Here is a 23,921-nt window from a genome sequence, read left to right as displayed (position 1 = left end):
ATTCCCCTGCAGCCCCTTTTCTCTTCCTCTACACACACACACAGTCCTCCTAGAGTCATCTGCCGTGCTTTTTTTTGGGTATCTGAATATTCATTCCCACTGAAACGATACAGAGCTTGGCAAATGACAAATGTGATGTGTGTTTCTCATTCTTCCGTAATAGCACAGTGTGGCCATATGTGCAGATTAGATCATAGCTGTTCTACTATCCCCCTGATAGGAGATAGGCAGAGAGAGGAACAAGGTTACTGTGAGAGGAGTGTACTTGGAGGACACAGTCTCTGTGGCACGAGTCTGTTTGTTCATATTGAGGAGCAGATGGCAATTACGGGCCTTTCTAGTAGGCATATAATATATCCACATCTCTGTCCCAGTCTGCCCAGTTGACCCTGCATATCTCCATCCTTCCCCTACTGTTTGACTTTCCCTCGTTAAGCCCTGCCTCTCTGTCTCCCCCTGCAGGGCGATGGGAAACCTGCAGCAGTCCCTGGTGTGTTTTGAGAAGCGTCTGGTGGTGGCCCATGAGCTGAGGGAGTGTGGAGGGAAGGCCCAGGCCTACGGGGAGCTAGGGGCGCTCCACAGCCAGCTGGGGAACTATGAACAGGCCATCTCCTGTCTGGAGCGCCAGCTAGGCATCGCCCGTGACACCCAGGACCGCCCACTAGAGGGCGACGCCAGCTGTGGCCTGGGCGTAGTCTACCAGTCCATGGGAGAGTACGAGACGGCCCTGCGCTGCCACCAGAGTGACCTGGAGATTGCAGAGGAGACGGGCAGGCCCGCCCGACAGGGCCGTGCATATGGCAACCTGGGCCTCACCTACGAGTCGCTAGGCAACTATGAGCGTGCAGTGGTGTTCCAGGAGCAGCATCTGAGTGTTGCAGCTCAGACCAACGACCTGGCGGCCAAGACCCTAGCCTACGGCAGTCTGGGGAGGACACACCACGCACTGCAGAACTACTCACAGGCTGTCATGTACCTGCAGGAAGGTGAGCAGCCGGGTTGGGGAATAGGAGGAAGGGGGGATACTCATATAGATATGTAGACTTTAGTGACATGAATGGTGACAGCTGTGACAGCTTCCAACGGAGATGGAATATATATCTGACAGGCATGAATTATCTTGAAGTAGAGTCAAGTATAATTCTACCAAGAGCAGCATTTTTTTTTAAAGCTTATATTTTGTAATGCTACATTTTTTCTGTGTGTTTTCGTCTGTTTTTTATTAGCTTGTGTGAGGATTTTTTTGTGTGAGTATAGTTGCCATTGTGTGTGTGTGTGTGTGTGTGTGTGTGTGTGTGTGTGTGTGTGTGTGTGTGTGTGTGTGTGTGTGTGTGTGTGTGTGTGTGTGTGTGTGTGTGTGTGTGTGTGTGTGTGTGTGTGTGTGTGTGTGTGTGTGTGTGTGTGTGTGTGTGTGTGTGTGTGTGTGTGTGAGCTCATCCCTGTGTTGCATGCCGAGGCATTTAGCATGTTTACAGACTGCGATTCTTCACACCTATATCCCCTTTCAAATGAGCTGCCAAAGGACCTTTTCACACACTGTGGCTGGCAGAGTCCTGCCTCTCACGCTTCATTGTCCTCTACAGATGATGGCGAAATTAAAAGCTGCAGCCTTGGCTCTCTAAAATTAATTATGTCAATAACAGTGTAGGGATTGTTTGTCATAGGTAGGACAAGAAACAGCTTGCAGAACTCTGAGAGAGCTGTAGGGGGCGTGGCCATCAGTGCCATTAGCAGCCGTTATGCAGAGGCACACCCAGGGCATTACTCCCCAAAGCCTGTTTGCATACAGGGAGAATGATCATCTCCTCTCCTCCAAGCCACCGGTGCTTGTAGTGACCTAGACATTGTTCCAGCCCTGCTTGTTGGGTTTTAATGGAAACAAAGGAGGCAGGCCACTCTATCTCTTCCCTGTCCTCTTACTGTCCCCTGCTCTGTCCTTGTATTGTTCTTTGGTCCAGCTTTGAAAAAGCACACTACTACTTTTCCTATCCTTGACAGCCAATTATTTCTAGCCAACCTACCCAGACCAAAAAGTTGGCACGTTTTTTTCCTGTTTTCCTTTTTTCGTTTTTTTATGCCTCACACTTGTTTTTTTGTTTTCACATCCTGAGAAATATTAATTGGAAGGAGGCCTAGGAAAGGAGATCCACTCCAGTGCCTATAGTGACAGCATGTGACTTCAGCAATGTGTGTGTGTGTGTGTGTGTGTGTGTGTGTGTGTGTGTGTGTGTGTGTGTGTGTGTGTGTGTGTGTGTGTGTGTGTGTGTGTGTGTGTGTGTGTGTGTGTGTGTGTGTGTGTGTGTGTGTGTGTGTGTGTGTGTGTGTGTGTGTGAGGCACAGCAGATTTAATGCCTGCAGTATTTTCATCATATAATTTATAATTAGGTAACACTTTGTGAGGCTTTATTCTCTTTACAGTCACAATGCCTTGTGTTTGTGTGTGTATTTATACAGGAGTGTGTATCGCCCTGCTGCAAGCCTGTGTGTGTGTTAAGTCACAGGGTGCATGGGCCCCTGGAGCTGTAGTGAATCTCTTCACCAGCTGTCAGGCAGCCATAAAGTGGTCTCTAGTTGCTCTTCATAGTGTAGCCAGTCACAGAGCCACCATCACTTCCTCATTCAGCCACCACTATGTGACTGTGCCTGCAGGGCACACCAAATGCAGACATAGTGACAGTCACACTGACAGTGACGACATGAGAGTGACACAGAAGTTAGGGGAGAGAACACAAAGGGAAGCATGTGAAAAGAGATGGAGAGAGGACGCGATTCAGACACAGTATTCACACCCCTTGACTTTTTTCACATTTTGTTGTCTTACAGTCTGAATTTAAAATGTATTGAATTGAGATATATTTTATCACTGGCCTACACACAATACCCCATAATGTCAAAGTGTATTTAAAAATATAAAAAAATATGGATTAAAAATGAAAAGCTGAAATGACTTGAGTCAATACGTATTCAACCCCTTTGTTATGGCAAGTATAAATAAGTTCAGGAGTAAAAATGTGCTTAACAATTCACATAATAAGTTGCATGGACTCACTGCTTTGTGCAATAATAGTGTTTAACCAGATTTTTTATGACTACCTCATCTCTGTACCCCACACATACAATTACCTGTAAGGTCCCTCAGTCCAGCAGTGAATTTCAACCACACATTCAAACACGAAGACCAGGGAGGTTTTTCAATACCTCGCAAAGAAGGAGACCTATTGGAGATGGGTAAAACAGCACATATGGAATGTCCCTTTGGAGATTTTGAACATGGTGAAATGAATAACTTGGATGGTGTATCAACATACGCAGTCACTACAAAGATACAAGCATACTTCCTAACACAGTTGTCGGAGAGGAAAGAAACCGCTCAGGAATTTCACCATGAGGCCAATGGTGACTTTAAAACAGTTACAGAGTTGAATGGCTGTGATAGGAGAAAACTGAGGATGGATCAACAACATTGTAGTTACTCCACAATACTAACCTAATTGACAGTGTGAATAGAAGGAAGACTGTACAGAATAAGATTCTTAAACATCCATCCTGTTTGCAACAAGGCACTAAAGTAATACTGCAAAAAATGTGGCAAAGCAATTCACTGTAAAATCCCAAATAACACATTACTGAGTACCACCCTCCATATTTTCAAGCATAGTGGTGGCTGCATTATGGGTATGCTTGTAATGGTTAAAGACTGGGGAGTTTTTCAGGATAAAAAACAATTGTAATGAAGCTAAGCACAGGCAAAATTCTATAGGGAAATCTGGTTCAGTCTGCTTTCCACCAGACACTGGTGACACTCACAGAGATGAGTTCACCTTTCAGTATGACAATAACCTATAACCCAAGTCCAAATGTACACTGGAGTGTTTATCTACACTGGAGTGTTTATCTACACTGGAGTGTTTATCTACACTGGAGTGTATATCAGAAATATCAAAACAAGCAATATCAGAACGAACAATGTCTGATATAAATACAGTATGTATCTAAATGGTGTGAATAGACAGTATGGGCAGTATATTAAGAGAAAAGCTGTGTACAGCAGTACTTACATAGAATGAGCCATGACTAGAATACAGTGCATACAAATAAAGTAGGTCAAATAGTATGTAAACTGTTTTTCAGTCTCTCGGTCCCGGCTTTGATACACCTATATTGTCTTAAGTCTGCTACATGGTAGCAGGGTGAACAGGCTGTGGCTTGGGTGGCTGAGGTCCTTGATGATCTTCTTGAACTTCCTATGACACCGGGTGCTGTAGATGTTTTAGAGGGCGGGCATTGTGCCCCCAGTGATGCTTTGGGCTGACCACACCACCCTCTGGAGAGCCATGCGGTTGTGGGCAGTGCAGCAGTTGGTGATGCAGCCCGACAGAATGCTCTCGATGGTTTATCCGTAGAAGTTTGTGAGGGTCTTAGGGGCAATGCAGAATTTCTTTAGACTCCTGAGGTTGAAGAGGCGCTGTTGCACCTTTTTCACAGTGGTGTCGATGTGGTGGGACCATTTCAGGTCCTTGGTGAAGCTTTTGACCCTCTCCACTGCGGCCCTGTCGATGTGGATTCAATGTGGATAGGGGTGGGATCTCTCTGTACCACTCTGCCAGGGCACTAACCTCCTCCCTGTAGGCTGTCTCGACATTGTTGGTGATAAGGCATACCACTGTAGTGTCGTCAGCAAACTTGATGTTAGAGTTGGAGTCGTGGGTGAACAGGGAGTATAGGATGGGGCTGTGCACACACCCCATGGGGGCCACTGTGTTAAGGATCAGAAGGAGATGTTGTTGCCTACCCTCACCACCTGGGGGCGACCTGTCAGGAAATCTAGGACCCAGTTGCACAGGGAGGGCTTTAGTCCCAGGGCCCTGAGCTTATTGAAGAGCTCGGAGGGCACTATCATGTTGAAAACCGAGTTGTAGTCAATGAACAGTATTCTCATATAGGTCATCCTCTTGTCCAGGTGGGATAGGGCAGTCTGCAGTGCAGTAGCTATCAAGTCATCAATGGATTTGTTGGCACGTTATGCAAAACATGCAGGTTTTTTCAATTGCCTTTGAAGCATCATCATGAGAGAGAGAGAGAGAGAGAGAGAGAGAGAGAGAGAGAGAGAGAGAGAGAGAGAGAGAGAGAGAGAGAGAGAGAGAGAGAGAGAGAGAGAGAGAGAGAGAGAGAGAGAGAGAGAGAGAGAGAGAGAGAGAGAGAGAGAGAGAGAGAAAAAAAAGTGAAGGGTGAGGGTGATTTCAATCCGTTTTCTCTCTCAAGCTCCCAACACTAATGAGACCTGAGTTGTCCCTGCTAGTGCTGTCAAGATGAAATGGGTTACTGAGACTAGAGGAGTCCAGTCACACACAGAGAGGGAGAAAGAGAGAGATTCTGAAAGAAAGGAAGAAAGCTGGAGTAGGGAGAAAGAGGGCAGAGAGGGAGTTGGGGTTATGGGGGAATGTTAATGTTCACACACATTGCACCGATTGTGGATCTCACGTTCGTCTGTTGATCATTCAGCGCGCTGTGTTTTAGGGACCACCTGCTGTAGACATTTGACTGCCAACATTTTTCACACAATACTACAATTCTTGGTTTGCAAATTACGTCCAGAGGTGCTAAGTACTCTCGGCCAGCAAACAAGTGTTGGTGTGTCTGAGCCCTTAAGGAGAGAGGGGAAGTGTTGCAGGCTTCACCTCTGAAGGTGTACTCACAGAGCAGTGCAGATGTCTGAGGAGAGATGTGTGCTGGGCTGCTGTGCTGCTGGGCCTGGCAGGGTAAGGGTCAACTCCATTTCAATTCCAGTCAATTCAAAAAGTGACCCAAACTTCAATTCAAATTCAAATGTTCCTCATTGAGAAGAATTGGAATGTTTGTTTACTTACTGAATTGACTGGGATTGAAATGGTATTGACCCCAACCATGGGGGCCTGGTGGAATACGAGGTTGGGGGTATTCCTTCCTGGTCACGCTCTCAGGAATCGCAGAGAGAGTGAGACGAGGGCCGCTTGATACACAACATGACCAAAAGTATATGGACACCTGCTCATCGAACATGTCATTCCAAAATCATGGGCATTAATATGGAGTTGGTCCCCCCTTTGATGCTATAATAGCCTCCACTCTTCTGGGAAGGATTTCCATGGGGACTTGCTTCCATTCAGCCACAAGAGCATTAGTGACGTCGGGCGATTAGTCGCTGTTCCAATTCATCCCAAATGTGTTCGATGGGGTTGATGTCAGAGCTCTGTGCAGGCCAGTCAAGTTCTTCCACACCGATCTTGTCAAACCATTTCTGTTTGGACCTCACTTTGTGCACGAAGACATTGTCATGCTGAAACAGGACCTTCCCCAAACTGTTGTAACAAAGCTGGAAGAACAGAATCATCTGGAATGTCATTGTATGCTGTAGTGTTAAGATTTCCTTTCTCTGGAACTAAAGGGCGTAGCTCGAACCATGAAAACAGCCCCAGATCATTATTCCTCCTCCACCAAAAATTACAGTTGGCACTCTGCATTGGGGCAGGTAGCATTGTCCTGGCATCCGCCAAACACAGATTTGTCCTTCGGACTGCCAGATAGTGACTGCTCCAGAGGCCAATTGCGGTGAGCTTTACACCACTCTAGCCGACGCATGGCATTGCGCATGGTGATCTTGCGCATGGTATGTGGCTGCTCGGCCGCGGAAACCCATTCCATGAAACTCCTGACGAACAGTTCTTGTGCCAACGTTGCTTCCAGAGGCAGTTTGGAACTCAGTAGTGAGTGTTGCATTCGAGGACAGACGATCCCGTTCTGTGAGCTTGTGTGGCCTACCACTTCGCTGCCGACCTGTTGTTGCTCCTAGACATTTCTACTTGACAATAACAGCACTTGCAGTTGGCCGGGGCAGCTCTAGCAGGGCAGACATTTGACGGTGCCACGTTGAAAGCCACTGAACTCTTCAGTAAGGCCATTCTACTGCCAATGTTTGTCTATGGAGATTGCATGACTGTGTGCTCAATTTTATACACCTGTCAGCAACGGGTGTGCCTGAAATAGCCGAATTCACTCATTTGAAGGGGTGTCCACATATTTTTGTATATATAGTGTATAATGGCCCACCCCCCCCCCCCCTCCCCACTGTTTCCCACTGGTCACAGAAGAATAGAAACGATACACTATATCATTCTACCTAATATAAACCTAGTATCCACAGCCTTGCATGGTCAGCAGCCCAATTCAAAGCCCAGCTTGCGTGCTGTGCTGTTAGCACCTCAAATGTGACATGTGGCCAAGTGCTTTGTCCTTTTTCATCATTTCCCTCCGTGGACTGTCTGTTTCATCACAGTAATTGGGTGAAACCAAGCAGTCGGCAGGCAGGCTGAGTACAGATGCAACAATGTGACATACGCATCACCGCTTGAGGGATTGAAACAGGAAAACAAACAGCATTCTCACCAGCTGATCTGACAAAGCCACGCTAAATGAACACAGGGAAAATATCCCTGTGTTTCTGCTGAATCTCAGAGGAAGTTTATGGACCAGTGTGATGAGCTACACAAAGAGTTTCAAGACAGGATGTATCTATCCTGTGTTTTGTATCTCCAGTGTGTGTGTGGTTAAGTGGATGAAATGTGTTGGTTCTTTGCTCTAATATATGAGCGTGTAATCGAAGACAGAGTACGGAAGTGTTGTCTCTACACTCTATTAAACCTCTTATGTTTGGTTAGTCCTGCACATCCTTTATACAGAAGCATTAAGTGTGTGTTTGTGTTTGCTCAGCCACTCGATCCTTACCATTGATTACTAGGTACCCAGATTAGTGCCCTAACAGCCTCTTAGTGTGTGTGTGTGTGTGTGTGTGTGTGTGTGTGTGTGTGTGTGTGTGTGTGTGTGTGTGTGTGTGTGTGTGTGTGTGTGTGTGTGTGTGTGTGTGTGTGTGTGTGTGTGTGTGTGTGTGTGTGTGTGTGTGTGTGTGTGTGTGTGTGTGTGTGTGTGTGTGAGAGAGTGCCCCAGACTGAGATGTACTTTTACAACTGAGGCCAAATATTCAAGCCTGTTCACTGTCAGAATATCAGTACCACGCTATGCTTACATCTGTTACCTTGAAAGATACCTGAGTGCCTGACCATAGCTCTAAATTATTTATAATCCCTCTCTCTATCTTTTTATTTCTCTTTCTCTTGCTCTCTCTTTCTTTCCTCCCTCCCCCTCTCCAGGCCTACGACTGGCAGAGCAGCTGGCTCGGCGTGAGGACGAGGCTAAGATCCGCCATCGTCTGGGGCTGTCTCTGTGGGCCAGTGGGAACCTGGAGGAGGCCCAGCACCAGGTAAAAATCTGACAAGAACCTCTCCTCACACACAACAGACACACTACACAGGGTTACACTTACACACTCACATCTGTATGTGTCGAGAGAGATCATGTATAGAAAGGGAGGAGAAGGAAAGTATGGAGCGATGAGGGAAGAAGATGGCCTGATGGAGGGAGCATCAGTTATTCATGTTGTTCTCATTTGTCATTCTGAGAAAGAGAGAGGGGGAAAGGGAGAGTGAGAGGAGAAACAACATTGTACATTACCACAAATATATATCTGTTTATTTAGATCCCCCTACGATTCGTGCTAGTATTTGCACATTGCTAAAACACTGTACGTAGCTGGTGATAATATAACACTTGATAAGTCAACCTTTTTTAAACTTTTTGAGTGCAAATTTACTGTGTACTCACTTTTGTTTGTTTATTTCACTTGCTTTGGAATTGTAAACACATGTTTCCCATGCCAATAAAATGCCAATAAAATTAATTTTGAATCAAATTGAATTGAATTGAGAGAGAGACAAAGGAGACCATTCTGCTTGAACACAACTCAATTCGGTTCAGTTTATCCAGTTCCTGAATCTGTAAACTCTATCTTCTCTCTTTCCTCTCTGTCAACATCTAGTACAAGGACCTTATCCACATACCCCTCAGGCTTACCCTGTCAAACAGATGTTAGCCAAAGCAACATTATTTTGTCACACCCCAGTTCATTCCCAGGCAATTCAGTAATGTTTGGGATATTTTCTCCAGTCATGTGTTGTTGTTGGAAAAAGGAAAGGACGTAGTTGTTCTCAGAGTATAGATGAGATGATTATTCATGAGGAAGCAGGGAGGGTGGTACTGCTGGTGGTATAGCTATATGACCTTGGTAAATACCCTGACCCACTTCAGGGCTGATTTACATAGCGCACTATGTCCCACTATGCAGTATTACTGCACTTGACATTCATACATCATCCGTACTGTTGGAATGAGATGACTTGGACCCATGTTCCTCTATATCCACATTTAAACACAAATGTTTTTGAATACCCTCACTCTGTTACGCCTTGTTCTCTGTGGGGGAGAGATTTCACCTGACAACACTTCAATCAGATTTGTGAGAATACATGGTGTCATTTTGTCCCTGCTGGAGAGGATATGGGAATGATAGATGGAATGGAATGGATTTGATGTTTTACAGCTCATAACTTCCATCAGTGAGGGTGAACGTAGCCCAGGGGGAAAGACGTGGTGAGAGTCATTTCAGGAATCGCACATGTGCTACTGTCATGGTGTGAAAATGTCAGATAAATGTCATGTTAATCATCAGTTATATTGGTTCATAAAAGGCCAGTGGTGTAAAGTACTTAAGTAAAAATACTTCAACGCACTACTTAAGTTGTTTTTTTGGGGGTATCTGTACATGACTTTACTATTTATATTTTTGACAACTTTTACTTTTACTTAATGCACTTTTTACTCCATACATTTTCCCTGACACCCAAAAGTACTCGTTACATTTTGAATGCTTAGCAGGGCAGAAAAGAGAACAGCCCTGGTCATCGCTACTGCCTCTGATCCGGTGGACTCACTAAACACAAATGCTTCATTTGTAAATGATGTCTGTGTGTTGGAGTGTGCCCCTGGTTATCCGTCTTTAAAAAAAATAAAATGGTGCCGTATGGTTTGCTTAATATAAGGAATTTGTATTATTTACTTTACTTTATTTTTATTGCCTCAGCCAGGGGGTTCTATGACTAACGAGAACAGACCAGGAGTTAAAGGACAGCCTTGACGACAGCCCCTACCGATTGGAAATGGACTTCTAGGCAGAGTTTCTCTGTCCAGTGTCTGTGTTCTTTTGCCATCTTAATCTATTATTCTTATTGGCCAGTCTGAGATATGGCTTTTTCTTTGCAACTCTGCCTAGAAGGCCAGCATCCCGGAGTCACCTCTTCACTGTTGATGTTGAGACTGGTGTTTTGCGGGTAGTATAATGAAGCTGCCAGTTGAGGACTTGTGAGGCGTATGTTTCTCAAACTAGACACTCTACTGTACTTGTCCTCTTGCTCAGTTGTGCACCGGGGCCTCCCACTCTTTCTATTCTTAGAGACAGTTTGCGCGGTTCTGGGAAGGGAGTAGAACACAGCATTGTATGAGATCTTCAGTTTCTCGCCAATTTCTCGTATGGAAGAGCCTTCATTTCTCAGAACAAGACTAGACTGATGAGTTTCAGAAGAAAGGTCTTTGTTTTTGGCCATTTTGAGCCTGTAATTGAACCCATAAGTGAGGATGCTCCAGATACTCAACGAGTCTAAAGAAGCACAGTTTTATTGCTTCTTTAATCAGAACAACAGTTTTCAGCTGTGCTAACGTAATTGGAAACGGGTTTTCTAATTATCAATTAGCCTTTTTAAAATGATAAACTTGGATTAGCTAACACAACGTGCCATTGGAACATTGCTGAGGAGTGATGGTTGCTGATAATGGGCCTTGGTACGCCTATGTAGATATTGCATTAAAATCTGCCGTTTCTAGCTACAATAGTCGTTTACAACATTAATGTCTACACTGTATTTCTGTTCAATTTTATGTTATTTTAATGGACAAAAAATGTGCTTTTCTTTTTTTTAAACAAGGACATTTCTAAGTGACCCCAAACTTTTGAGCGGTAGTGTATATATATTTTCAAACAGTCCATTTATATTTTCCAACGGGGCTATACATTTGGGTGAGTTTTTTTTCTCGCCTGAGTAGCTTCATTTCACTGCCAAAAATAAAATTAAACCATCTAGTCTTCAGCGAAATACAGTTGAAGTCGTAAGTTTACATACACCTTAGCCAAATACATTTAAACTCAGTTTTTCACAATACCTGACATTTAATCCTAGTAAAAATTTCCTGTCTTAGGTCAGTTAGGATCACCACTTTATTTTAAGAATGTGAAATGTCAGAATAATAGTAGAGAGAATGAATTAATTCATTTTTTATTTCTTTCATCACATTCCCAGTGGGTCAGAAGTTTGCATACACTCAATTAGTATTTGGTAGCTTTGCCTTTCAATTGTTTAACTTGGTCAAATGTTTCAGGTAGCCTTCCACACGCTTCCCACAATAAGTTGGGTGAATTTTGTCCTGTTCCTCCTGACAGAGATGGTGTAACTGAGTCAGGTTTATAGGCCTCCTTGCTCGCACATGCTTTTTCAGTTCTGCTCACAAATGTTCTATGGGATTGAGGTCAGGGCTTTGTGATGGCCACTCCAATACCTTGACTTTGTTGTCCATAAGCCATTTTGCCACAACTTTGGAAGTATGTTTGGGGTCATTGTCCATTTGGAAGACCCATTTGTGACCAAGCTTTAACTTCCTGACTGATATCTTGAGATGTTTCTTCAATATATCCACATAATTTCCAGTCCTCGTTATGCCATCTATTTTGTGAAGTGCACTAGTCCCTCCTGCAGCAAAGTACCCCCACAACATGATGCTGCCACCCCCGTGCTTCACGGTTGGGATGGTGTTCTTCGGCTTGCAAGCCTCCCCCTTTTTCCTCCAAACATAACAATGGTCATTATGGCCAAACAGTTCTATCTTTGTTTCATCAGACCAGAGGACATTTATCCAAAAAGTACAATATTTGTCCCCATGTGCAGTTGCAAAGTCTGGCTTTTTTTATGGCGGTTTTGGAGCAGTAGCTTCTTCCTTGCTGAGCAGCCTTTCAGGTTATGTCAATATAGGACTCGTTTTACTGTGGATATAGATACTTTTGTACCTGTTTCCTCCAGCATCTTCACAATGTCCTTTGCTGTTGTTCTGGGATTGATTTGCGCTTTTCACACCACAGTACGTTCATCTCTTGGAGACAGAACACGTCTCCTCCCTGAGCGGTATGACAGCTGCGTGGTCCCATGGTGTTTATACTTGCGTACTATTGTTTGTATAGATGAACGTGGTACCTTCAGGCGTTTGGAAATTGCTCCCAAGGATGAACCAGACTTGTGGAGGTCTACAATTTTTTTTATTGAAGTCTTGGCTGATTTCTTTTGATTTTCCCATGATGTCAGGCAAATAGGCACTGAGTTTGAAGGTAGGGCTTGAAATACATTCACAGGTACACCTCCAATTGACTCAAATGATGTCAATTAGCTTATCAGAAGCTTCTAAAATCATTTTCCAAGCTGTTTAAAGGCACAGTCAACTTAGTGTATGTAAACTTCTGACCCACTGGAATTGTGATACAGTGAATTGTAAGTGAAATAAACTGTCTGTAAACAATTGTTGGAAAGATGACTTGTGTCATGCACCAAGTAGATGTTGTAACCGACTTGCTAAAGCTATAGTTTGTTAAGAAGAAATTTGTGGTTTCTTCTTAACAAAGTGGTTGAAAAACAAGTTTTAATGACTCCAACCTTAGTGGATGTAAACTTCTGACTTCAACTGTAACAACACAATGTCAAATACAGGAAGCCTAGTCAAATAATTAACATCCAATCACATTAACCGTTACTTTCTCGCGGGAATTCCACTAACGGTCCGTATGTAGCCGGGAAAGCACCAAACAACAGACAGGGACTTTGGACCATCAAAGAGGTGCGAATATGATGAGACCTACATTGATTTGGCCTTCACTTATGTTGGGAGTAGTGTCTTTCCTCAGCCACAGTGTGTTTGATGTGCAAAACTACTATCTCACAACTCGATGAAACCTTCACTCTTGCACAGACATTTAGAAACAAAACATGCCAATTTGGAAAATAAGCCACAGGAGTTTTTTCAGTGATAATTAAGATGACTTAAAGCCATGTATAAAAGCAACAGATACCATTAATAAGAAGGGGTTTAAAGTGTCTTATATGATGAGCTACTGAGTGGACAGGCAAGCCCCATACTATTGTGGAGGACTTAATTCCTCCTGCTGCGGCGGATATGGCTGGGACCATGCTGGGGGAAAAGGCAAAAAAACAGAAAATATACAGACAATGCCTTCATCAAACAACACTGTTTCACAACGCATCAGTGACATGGCAGGATATGTTTTGAAACAATTACTGCTTCGCATACAAGCCAGTCAATTCTATGCGCCACAGCTGGATGAGTCAACAGCCGTGGCGGGCCTGGCACAGCTCCTGGTAAATGCCCGTTACGTTTATGGGGCGTCAATTAAGGAAGACATCCTCTTCTGGAAACCAGGACAGCAGGAGAGGATCTTTTTTAAATACAGGACAGCTTTGTGACATAAAATGGACTTTGGTGGTCAAGATGTGTTGGTATCTGTACTGATGGCACAAAAGCCATGACAGGAGACATAGTGGAGTGGTAACGCGGGTACAAGCAGTTACTCTCTACACCACTTGTGTACACTGCAGCATTCACCGAGGCTCTTACTGCCAAAGGAATGCCTGACAGCTTGAAAGACATTTTGAACACTACAGAGAAAATGGTTAACTTTGATAAAGCAAGACCCTTGAACTCTTGAATACTTTCTGCACTGTGCAATAATATGAGCAGCGACCATGTATCGTTTTCTCAACAGACAGAAGTGCGCTGGTTATCAAGGGGCAAAGTATTGACAGGTTTTTTGGAATTGAGAGACTTTACTGACCATCATTTTCACTTGTCTGACGTCTTGCATGATGACGAGTTTCTCACACAACTGGTCTACCTGGGTGACATTTTTTCTCGCCTGAATGATCTGAGTTTAGGTTACAGGGACTCTCCGCAACTATATTCAATGTGATGGACAAAATTGAGGCTATGATTTAGAAGTTGGAGCTCTTCTCTGTCTGCATTAACAAGGACAACACACAGGTCCTTCCATCAATGTATCATTTTTTTGTGTGCAAATGAACTCAAGCTTGTCAACAATGTGAAATTTGATATAGCAAATCACTTGAGTGAGTTGGGTGCGCAATTAGGCAGGTACTTTCCTGAAACGGATGACACAAACAACTGGATTCATTATTCCTTTCATGCCCTGACTCCAGCCCACTTACCGATATCTGAACAAGAGAGAGCCTCATCAAAATAACAAACAAGCGGTTCTGTGAAAATTGAATTTAATCAGAAGCCACTGCCAGATTTCTGGATTGGGCTGCACTCAGAGTATCCTGCCTTGGAAAATCGCGCTGTTAAGACTCTGATGCCCTTTGCAACCACGTACCTATGTGAGAATGGATTCTTGGCCCTCACTAGCATGAAAACTAAATACAGGCACAGAGTGTGTGTAGAAAATTATTTAAGACTGAGACTCTCTCCAATACATCCCAACATTGCAGAGTTATGTGCATCCTTTCAAGCACACCCTTCTCATTAACCTGTGGTGAGATATTCACCATTTTTGATGAACAAATAAAGTTTTATATGTAAGATGGTTAAATAAAAAGCAAAATTATTGATTATTATTATATTTGTATATGTGCCCTGGTCCTATAATAGCTCTGTGTTACTTCCCACGAGCCGGGTTTTGACAAAAACTCATACTCAGTCTTACATTTATTAAACATATCGTATAGTGTGTGTGTGGCAGGCTTACAATGATGGCAAAAAACAGCATTTGAGAGTGCGCTGACCCTGGTACTAGAGGGGGTACGCAGCTGGAGGATGAATATTTGAGGGGGTACAGGACTGTAAACAACTTTGGGAACCACTGCTCTAGACTAACTTTTAGCTTCACGTTCTCAAAGGTAAGCTCGTCATTTTTGGTCTCCAATTAGGTAGCCATGTTGAAACCGCACCCGAGTTGGATCATTCTTGATACACACAGGAAACTTGTCATGTTTTGTCATTGATTATCATGTCTTGTCCCTGTGCTTCCCTTCTATTCGTTTCCCTCTGCTGGTCTTATTAGGTTCTTTCCCTCTTTCTATCCCTCTCTCTCCCCCTCCCTCTCTCCCTCTCTCGCTCTCTCTCTCTATCGTTCCGTTCCTGCTCCCAGCTGTTCCTCATTCTCCTAACTACCTCATTTACTCTTTCACACCTGTCCCCTATTTTGCCCTCTGATTAGAGTCCCTATTTCTCCCTCTGTTTTCCGCTTCTGTCCTTGTCGGATCCTTGTTTGATGTTTGCTGTTCTGTGTCCTTGTTCCGCCCTGTCGTGTTTTTGCCTTCTTCAGATGCTGCGTGTGAGCAGGTGTCTATGTCAGCTACGGCCTGTGCCTTCCCGAAGCGACCTGCAGTCTGTGGTCGCGTCTCCAGTCGTTCCTCTCTACTGACGAGAGGATTTCAGTTTTCCTGTTTTGTATTTACCTAAGATAATATCCAGGATTATCGTTTTTGTTTAAGACTGGAATAAAGACTCTGTTTCTGTTAAGTCGCTTTTGGGTCCTCATTCACCAGCTTAACAAAACTGCTGCGTTTCAGTTCCTGACACAAACCGCTGCGCCGGGCACCTACTACCAGACCCCGTTCAAATGCACATACATCTTTTGTCTTGCTCATTCACCCTCTGAATGGTACACATACACAATCCATGTCTCAATCGTCTCAAGGCTTAAAAATCCTTCTTTAACCTGTCTACTCCCCTCCATCTACACTTATTGAAGTGGATTTAACAAGTGACATCAATAAGGGATCATAGCGTTTACCTGTATTCACCTGGTCAGTCTATGTCATGGAAAGAGTTCATCATGTTTTGTACACTCATTGTAAATGTCCTATACCCCTGTTTGATATTAGCTTTACAGCATGTAGGTAGGACATTGCAGACACAGCATTTTTTTGTTTTCTTTTAATCTGTGCTGGGTGAGGTTAGGCCAATGGGGAGCCAGTGTGGGAAATTTGTTTCCCTCTTAATGGGATGTCTGTGTGCCCAGCAATCAGCAATCAGCCTGCAGCCCTATCAGCAGAATCAGCCAGGACAACAAGCACTAAGGCTGCACAACCACACTCTGCTCTCTCTCACACTCTCTCCTCTTGTCTGATATACTTTACTGGCTGACCTTGGGGATAGACCTGGCTAGGTGTAACCACCTCACCATTCACACACACATACATACCTGATTCATTCCAATTTCATTCCTTCCATGTGCCAGTCCCAGGGCAGCAGCTATCTGAATGGTTGGTGTGCGTAGTTTCGTGTCAATGGTGGCCTCTTACAGACTGGAGTTGGAGGTGGAACATTCTCAGTCATCTTAAAGGCCTGCCAAAAGAGGAGGAATAGGAAATCAATACCAACTCCCATGAATCAGCACTCCTTCCTGGCCTGGACTGCTAGTGTGCAGCATAGAACAGCACAGCCTCCGCCCACACTCTGTCTGCCCTCCCACCTCTCCCCCTCTCCCTTTCCTTCTCCCTTTCCTTCTCCCTCTCCAGCCTAATAGTGTCTGGGACTGAACAGAGAAAATAAGTCTTGAGAGGGCTCAGGGAGACATAGTGTTCTGTGGACACACTGTTTCCCTCGAAGACATTGTGTGTCTTGGAAGCCCAGGCGATGGCTTAGCATCTTCAGTTCCCTCTCTCTTGTCTGGGTGGATGAGATGAGAGGGGAGGGTGGCTGTGTTGGATATCAGAGCTGTGTTTAAGAGAGGGAGCTGAGGGAGCTGTGCTGATATCAAATATAATTTACACTGAGGAGGGCTTCTGCCATCTAGTGTCTTCTTTCTGCCACTGCATGTCTCTCTCTGAGCTCTTATCTCTCTTCACTGTTCATGGAGTGAACAGTGAACAGAGGGTGTACTATGCAGTAACTGATCGTTATCTGTGGTTGTGTTATTTGTCCTGCAGCTCTACCGAGCATCTGCATTGTTTGAGACCATTCGTCATGAGGCCCAGCACAGCACCGACTACAAACTTTCTCTGTTTGACCTGCAGACGTCCTCCTACCAGGCACTCCAGAGAGTCCTTGTCAGCCTAGGTATTGTTACGCGATACATTGCCCACATTCCGTCCTCACCGTCCTTCCCTCTTTCTTTCATTCTGTCTGCTATTCTCATATTTTCTTTTCATGTTCGTTCCTATTTTTACCTATTTGTTGCAAAATATTTATACTACTAAACATGTGTACGTGTTCACTCTCTGATAGCAAGACAATCTAGCGTTGACCTTTGACCTTCTGCTGTCCAGGCCACCATGACGAGGCGTTGGCAGTGGCAGAGCGGGGTCGGACGCGGGCCTTTGCTGACCTGCTGGTGGAGAGGCAGACAGGCCAGCAGGACTCAGACCCCTACACCCCAGTCACAGTGGAGCACATCCTGGACACGGTGAACAGCCAGAGGGCCCTGGTGCTCTACTTCTCCATGGCTGCTGGGTACCTGTACAGCTGGCTGCTGGCTCCAGGAGCAGGTAAGACCTGGGAGGGAGGCGGATGTCAACTAACTCAGTTCCTCTGTGTGCTGATACAATGAACTGTAAGGGTACTATGTAAATCTGTACAAATCTATTATGCCACATTATACAAAACATTGTACAGACACAAAACACACACATACACACTCAATCAAACAGTGAATTTCATCTTGATTGTGCTTTGTTTAGCTGTGATTTCTGGAGGGCATGGCTTGTGTTCAGAGGGTAAGAAAGCCTTGCCTCTAAGGGCACCTGCCGATGAGCCATGGTAACCGAGAGTGACAGAGCCAAACAGCACTTGCCCAATGAATCAACATCCTCACACACAATTCAACAGGGAAACACACACACCTACTCTTGTGCGCACACACACATAATCTCTCACACAAACAAGCTTTGCTGCCTTTAGTATTGAGTAGGCTACTCCATAGCCTTTCTCTCTCACCAAAGATAATAGAGGGGGCTTTGAAGCCCAGTCATAGCTCTCGCCTGACTGACAGCTCTGGCTGCCAGGGAGAATTCTAGCCTGTGCTTCTCTTTTAGCCCTACTAGACAAAGTGTGAATGAAAGCTGTGAGCCATAATAACACACGCCCACCAGCCTTGATCGGGTTGATAAAATCCAGAGCCAAGGCTGCCGTGTCTAATAGTAGTAATATAGACGGGTGTCGTACTGCAGAGGGAAATGAAAGGTTGAAAGAGCTGCCTCTTGCCTGAGGTCACCATTCCTGTAATCAGCCCTCTGCTCTGTCTCTCTCCCCCTGGCAATCACAGGTATATAGCTGGCATACACATAGCACAGGACCTGGGTAAAAGAACCCTTAGTCAGTAAAGGGACTCCTCTAATAAATGAACTGGTGTACAGCCTGTCTGCCAACTCACAGATGTGAACATATTCCAAGCCTAACTCAACCCCCACACTCAGTATCTACCACCACCACTGCTGTGATAGACCCCCTCCTCCCTCCCTTCTCCTCTAACATCTCAGCTCCCATGGCACAGAGCAGATGGCACAGGCAGCCACTCTTATATTTTATTGAACGTTATTTGTTTATTCATTTTGCTCTGCAGATGTGCTAGTAAATGTAGCGTAACTTAGTTTTACAGCGTGCAATCTCTACATATGTTCTCTTATTGTTAACACGTTTGGTGGGCTGAAGACGGCTAAACTGGTTTTATTACACTTTCATTGTAGAGGACTAAGTCCACTAGTGCTGTGTGCATCATGACATAGTCTATTGTAGTGCTATTCATTTTCCCATTGTGATATGACCAATACGTTTAACTTGTTGACAATAATCTCTTTCTCCTTTTATTTTTCTCTCTCTCCTTCTCCAAGGCATCCTGAAGTTCCATGAGGTGTACTTGGGAGAGGGTGTGACAGAAGGCGGGCCAGACCTCCATGAGGGCGGGGGAGGGGGTGTGGCCAGCGGCTCGTCTCTGGAGCAGCACATTGCCAGTGCTCGGGAGGCCCTGGGAGTAGAATCCTACTACAGCAGGTGATACACACACACACACACAAACACACACGCACACCTCCACCACTTGGAGCTCAGAATATACCATGCATGCTATAGAGTGGGCACTGGCTGGTGCACATAGAGGGATGCTGTTCTGTATGCTGTCTCAAGGAGTCATTCTCCCGAGTGCATGGTGTGATGACAGGGCCCCGATATCTGTCTAAACAACTGCTCTCTGCTCCCACTGGGAACCAATGAGACAGAATAATGGCTCTCTGGATGCCCACTGGACTCACTTAACAAATACTGTCTGGGACTGGGAGACAGGAGAACACAGCAGACAGGTTACTGAGGGCAGAGGAGAGGAAGAAGATAAGAGATGAATGCAGAGAGATACAGAGGGAAATGGATGGAGTGATATGCAGTGGTGGGAGGAGTCTTTTTAGACGGACTATGCTTCATTTGAAGTGACCTTGAAAAAGGAACAGTTATTGACAAATAAATGAAGTGAATAATCAAACTGCAGGTTTACTTCAGGGCACTGGTTGGAACCACAATTATTTTCCAATCGTTTAGTTCTGAACAGAACCACTATTTTTTTGTTCCAACCAAGAAAATAGGGGGGGGGGGGGGGGGGCAGGAAGCCGGAAGCCTACAAAGCACACACACACTGACAAAGATGTTCAGCTGTCAGGCAGACAGGGGAAGAAGTTTCTGTGACAGAGTGAGGACTTTGTATAGACACTTTGTTGCTGTTTTTTGTGGGACTGAATTGTATTAAACCAGAACTGATAACGATGTTATTAACCATTTCTCATGCTTTTAATAATAATAATAATAATATATGCCATTTAGCAGACGCTTTTATCCAAAGCGACTTACAGTCATGTGTGCATACATTCTACGTATGGGTGGTCCCGGGGATCGAACCCACTACCCTGGCGTTACCGTTCTGTACCGGCACAGTTAAGATCACTTTCTTCCTGTTTCTGTTCCCCTAAATGTTTTGTTATTTTCCAGTTTTCGGTCAAATAATGGCCTGCCCAGCATTTTAGTCCATGACTCTAAGCATGATGGGATGTTAATTGCTTAATTAACTCAGAAACCACACCTGTGTTGAAGCACCTGCTTTCAATATACTTTGTATCCCTTATTTACACCAGTGTTTCCATTATTTTGGCAGTTGCCTGTACATTTTGCTTGATTTATGCAACATTTCAAGTTTTCAAATTAGGATTCAGCCTTTAGTGGCCATTCAGTGTGCCCTCCTGTAAAATCCCCAGCCTGCCATGCCCTCCTGCCAATCCCCAGCCTGCCGTGCCCTCCTGCCAATCCCCAGTCTGCCGTGCCCTCCTGCCAATCCCCAGCCTGCCGTGCCCTCCTGCCAATCCCCAGCCTGCCGTGCCCTCCTGCCAATCCCCAGCCTGCCGTGCCCTCCTGCCCCATTACTGAGTCATTTACTGCTCCAGTGGGAGGAAGCCTCACACCACTACGCCTGACTAGCCACAATATGGCACCACTTACTGCCCCATTCACTTTTCACAGAGGATGTAGAGAGGGGGACAGAGGAGGGAAGTGGGAGGGGGAGATAGCGGGAGGGAGACAGAAACAGAGAGAGTACTATTACCGAGAAAAAGGAGGAATGGCAGAGGGGGGATGAGAGAGGGAGGGGTAATAACTCCACAGTAGCATCCATATTTGGGAAGAATGTGTCCCCTCAGTCCTCAATAATAAAACCAGTCTACCATAGACTCTATCTCTTTTCCCACTGGCCATCTTCCCACACCTTCTGACCTGTATTGTACAGTACTCTATGTAACTTCACCACCTACTAGCACATGTTACTGCACATGCCAGGTGTTAGAGAGATGTGGACAGAGAGGGGCCTTAATGGGAATGGATCTCAGAGAGAGGCTACAGCGAATATATGGATTAGTGGAGAGAAAGAATGAGAGAGATTTTAGATGAGAGCACCAGTTCCCATGGTTTAACTTGGGACCGATGAGAGCAGTGAGCTGACAGAGGAAAATGGAAGCGGTTTGGATGGGATGGGGGTAAAAGTGGGGGGCGGGGATGGATAGATAGAGGGGTGTATGGGGAGAGAAGGGGTGTAGATAGAAAGGGGGTAGAGGATGGAGTAACAGAACAGACTCCCTGCTGGGTGCTGGCTAGATCAGCATTAGCAGCATATAAAAGGGAGGATTTAACTCTGCCTCCTGTCAGGGCTCTTTCTGGACCATGCCTGGGAAACTGGGCTGGGCGTGTCTGTGTGTATGTGTGAGCAGGTGTGTGTGTGGGCATGCAGGCATGTCTAACAGTATAATTTCTCTCTCTTCCTCTCCCCCTCCCTCTCTCTCTCTCCCTCTCTCTCTCTCTCTCTCTCTCTCTCTCTCTCTCTCTCTCTCTCTCTCTCTCTCTCTCTCTCTCTCTCTCTCTCTCTCTCTCTCTCTCTCTCTCTCTCTCCCTCTCCCTCTCTCTCTGTGTCTCTCTCTCTCTCTCTCCCCCTCTCCCTCTCTCTCCCCCTCTCTCTCTCTCTCTCTCTCTCTCTCTCTCTCTCTCTCTCTCTCTCTCTCTCTCTCTCTCCCTCTCTCAGGGGTTGTTCCAGCAGTGAGACAGAGAGTGAGGCAGGGGACCTGTTGGACCAGCAGTTTGAGGAGCTCAACAACAAACTCAACTCTGTGACTGACCCCACAGGCTTCCTCCGCATGGTGTCCAGAAACAACCTGTTCAACAGGTGAGACAGACACTGTGTGAGACACTGACCTCCAAGAGCAGTTAGTTAGAGGACTCCAGTGGAGAAAGAGAGCCTTTAAACGTTCATCTCTAATTCCCCCACATTCACATAATAAGAGAGCTATCTGATGGGGGACAGGATCCTGTTAGGTAGAGGAATTCATTAGAATATTAGCTTTCTGTCAAAATAGTATTTTCTCCTTTGTTTAGCCAGCTCAGAAGCATGTGAATCCTCCTTATTCAATTGGCAGAGTTGGAAAAGCTATTATCAGCTCCCTGCCTTCATAAGACTATTACATGACCATGAACTATATGCATGTGTGAGTCTATTTGAGAAATAGTGCACGACGCAATGCGGAGTGCCTGGATTTACAGCCCTTAGCTGTGGTATATTGGCCATATATCACAAACCCCTGAGGTACCTTCTTGCTATTATAAACTGGTTACCAACGTAATTAGAGCAGTAAAAATACATGTTTTGTCATACCCGTGGTATACGGTCTGATATACCACAGCTTTTAACCAATCAGCATTCAGAGCTCGAACCACCCAGTTTATAATTGTTTTTGAATCCCAGATGTGCATACAGTATGTGATTTTATGATGGTATATACACTTGACTGAGTGTGTCTGTGTTCATGGTAGAGTTAATTAGCATTAGTATCACTTTGTCATTCAGTGCATGTGTTTGCACTTTATTACTGATTGGCGATGTGTGTCTGTATGTTTTTAAGTGCGTGCGTGTTTAAATTGCGTGTGTGTGTGTGTGTGTTTGTGCGTGTGTGCTCTTGTCTGGGTCGTGTTTCCCTGTCCTCATCTCCAGTTGAGGTTCTCTTTGATGAGAGGGTAATTCCAGCTGTAATTGGATCTCAATGCCCATTAAGCCTCTTTAATGGGCTGCCGGTAATAATCCAGTCATTCTTTAATGGGCTGCCGGTAATAATCCAGTCAGTCTTTAATGGGCTGCCGGTAATAATCCAGTCAGTCTTTAATGGGCTGCCGGTAATAATCCAGTCAGTCTTTAATGGGCTGCCGGTAATAATCCAGTCATTCTTTAATGGGCTGCCGGTAATAATCCAGTCAGTCTTTAATGGGCTGCCGGTAATAATCCAGTCAGTCTTTAATGGGCTGCCGGTAATAATCCAGTCATTCTTTAATGGGCTGCCGGTAATAATCCAGTCATTCTTTAATGGGCTGCCGGTAATAATCCAGTCAGTCTTTAATGGGCTGCCGGTAATAATCCAGTCATTCTTTAATGGGCTGCCGGTAATAATCCAGTCATTCTTTAATGGGCTGCCTGTAATAATCCAGTCATTCTTTAATGGCCTGCCGGTAATAATCCAGTCATTCTTTAATGGGCTGCCGGTAATAATCCAGTCATTCTTTAATGGGCTGCCGGTAATAATCCAGTCATTCTTTAATGGGCTGCCGGTAATAATCCACTCGTTCTTTAAAGTGCTGCCGGGAATAATCCAGTCGTTCTTTAATGGGCCGCCGGTAATAATGCAGTCGTTCTTTAATGGGCTGCCGGTAATAATCCACTCGTTCTTTAATGGGCTGCCGGTAATAATCCAGTCAGTCTTTAATGGGCTGCCGGTAATAATCCAGTCATTCTTTAATGGGCTGCCGGTAATAATCCAGTCATTCTTTAATGGGCTGCCGGTAATAATCCAGTCATTCTTTAATGGGCTGCCTGTAATAATCCAGTCATTCTTTAATGGCCTGCCGGTAATAATCCAGTCATTCTTTAATGGGCTGCCGGTAATAATCCAGTCATTCTTTAATGGGCTGCCGGTAATAATCCAGTCATTCTTTAATGGGCTGCCGGTAATAATCCACTCGTTCTTTAAAGTGCTGCCGGGAATAATCCAGTCGTTCTTTAATGGGCCGCCGGTAATAATGCAGTCGTTCTTTAATGGGCTGCCGGTAATAATCCACTCGTTCTTTAATGGGCTGCCGGTAATAATCCACTCGTTCTTTAATGGGCTGCCGGTAATAATCCACTCGTTCTTTAATGGGCTGCCGGTAATAATCCAGTCTTTCTTTAATGGGCTGCTGGTAATAATACACTCATTCTTTAATGGGCTGCCGGTAATAATACACTCATTCTTTAATGGGTTGCCGGTAATTATCCAGTCATTCTTTAATGGGCTGCCGGTAATAATCCAGTCGTTCTTAAT

General features: G+C 45.0%; 1 protein-coding gene across 3 annotated transcripts in view; it reads left to right on the top strand.

The window, feature by feature from the left end:
• The window catches only part of LOC124036315 (tetratricopeptide repeat protein 28-like), a 373,393-nt gene that overhangs the window by 333,625 nt on the left and 15,847 nt on the right, over positions 1–23,921 (top strand). For all 3 annotated transcript variants that reach the window (XM_046350742.1, XM_046350741.1, XM_046350743.1), the window contains 6 exons: positions 463–986; positions 8,184–8,293; positions 16,989–17,118; positions 17,328–17,546; positions 18,888–19,047; positions 21,602–21,742. In XM_046350742.1, coding sequence (XP_046206698.1) covers positions 463–986; positions 8,184–8,293; positions 16,989–17,118; positions 17,328–17,546; positions 18,888–19,047; positions 21,602–21,742 — 1,284 coding nt within the window. The remainder of the gene's footprint in view (positions 1–462; positions 987–8,183; positions 8,294–16,988; positions 17,119–17,327; positions 17,547–18,887; positions 19,048–21,601; positions 21,743–23,921) is intronic.

Source organism: Oncorhynchus gorbuscha, linkage group LG05, assembly GCF_021184085.1.
Source record: "Oncorhynchus gorbuscha isolate QuinsamMale2020 ecotype Even-year linkage group LG05, OgorEven_v1.0, whole genome shotgun sequence".
NCBI lineage: Eukaryota > Metazoa > Chordata > Actinopteri > Salmoniformes > Salmonidae > Oncorhynchus > Oncorhynchus gorbuscha.
Note: the sequence above shows the minus strand (reverse complement) of the source record. Positions and strands in the feature narration are given on the sequence as shown.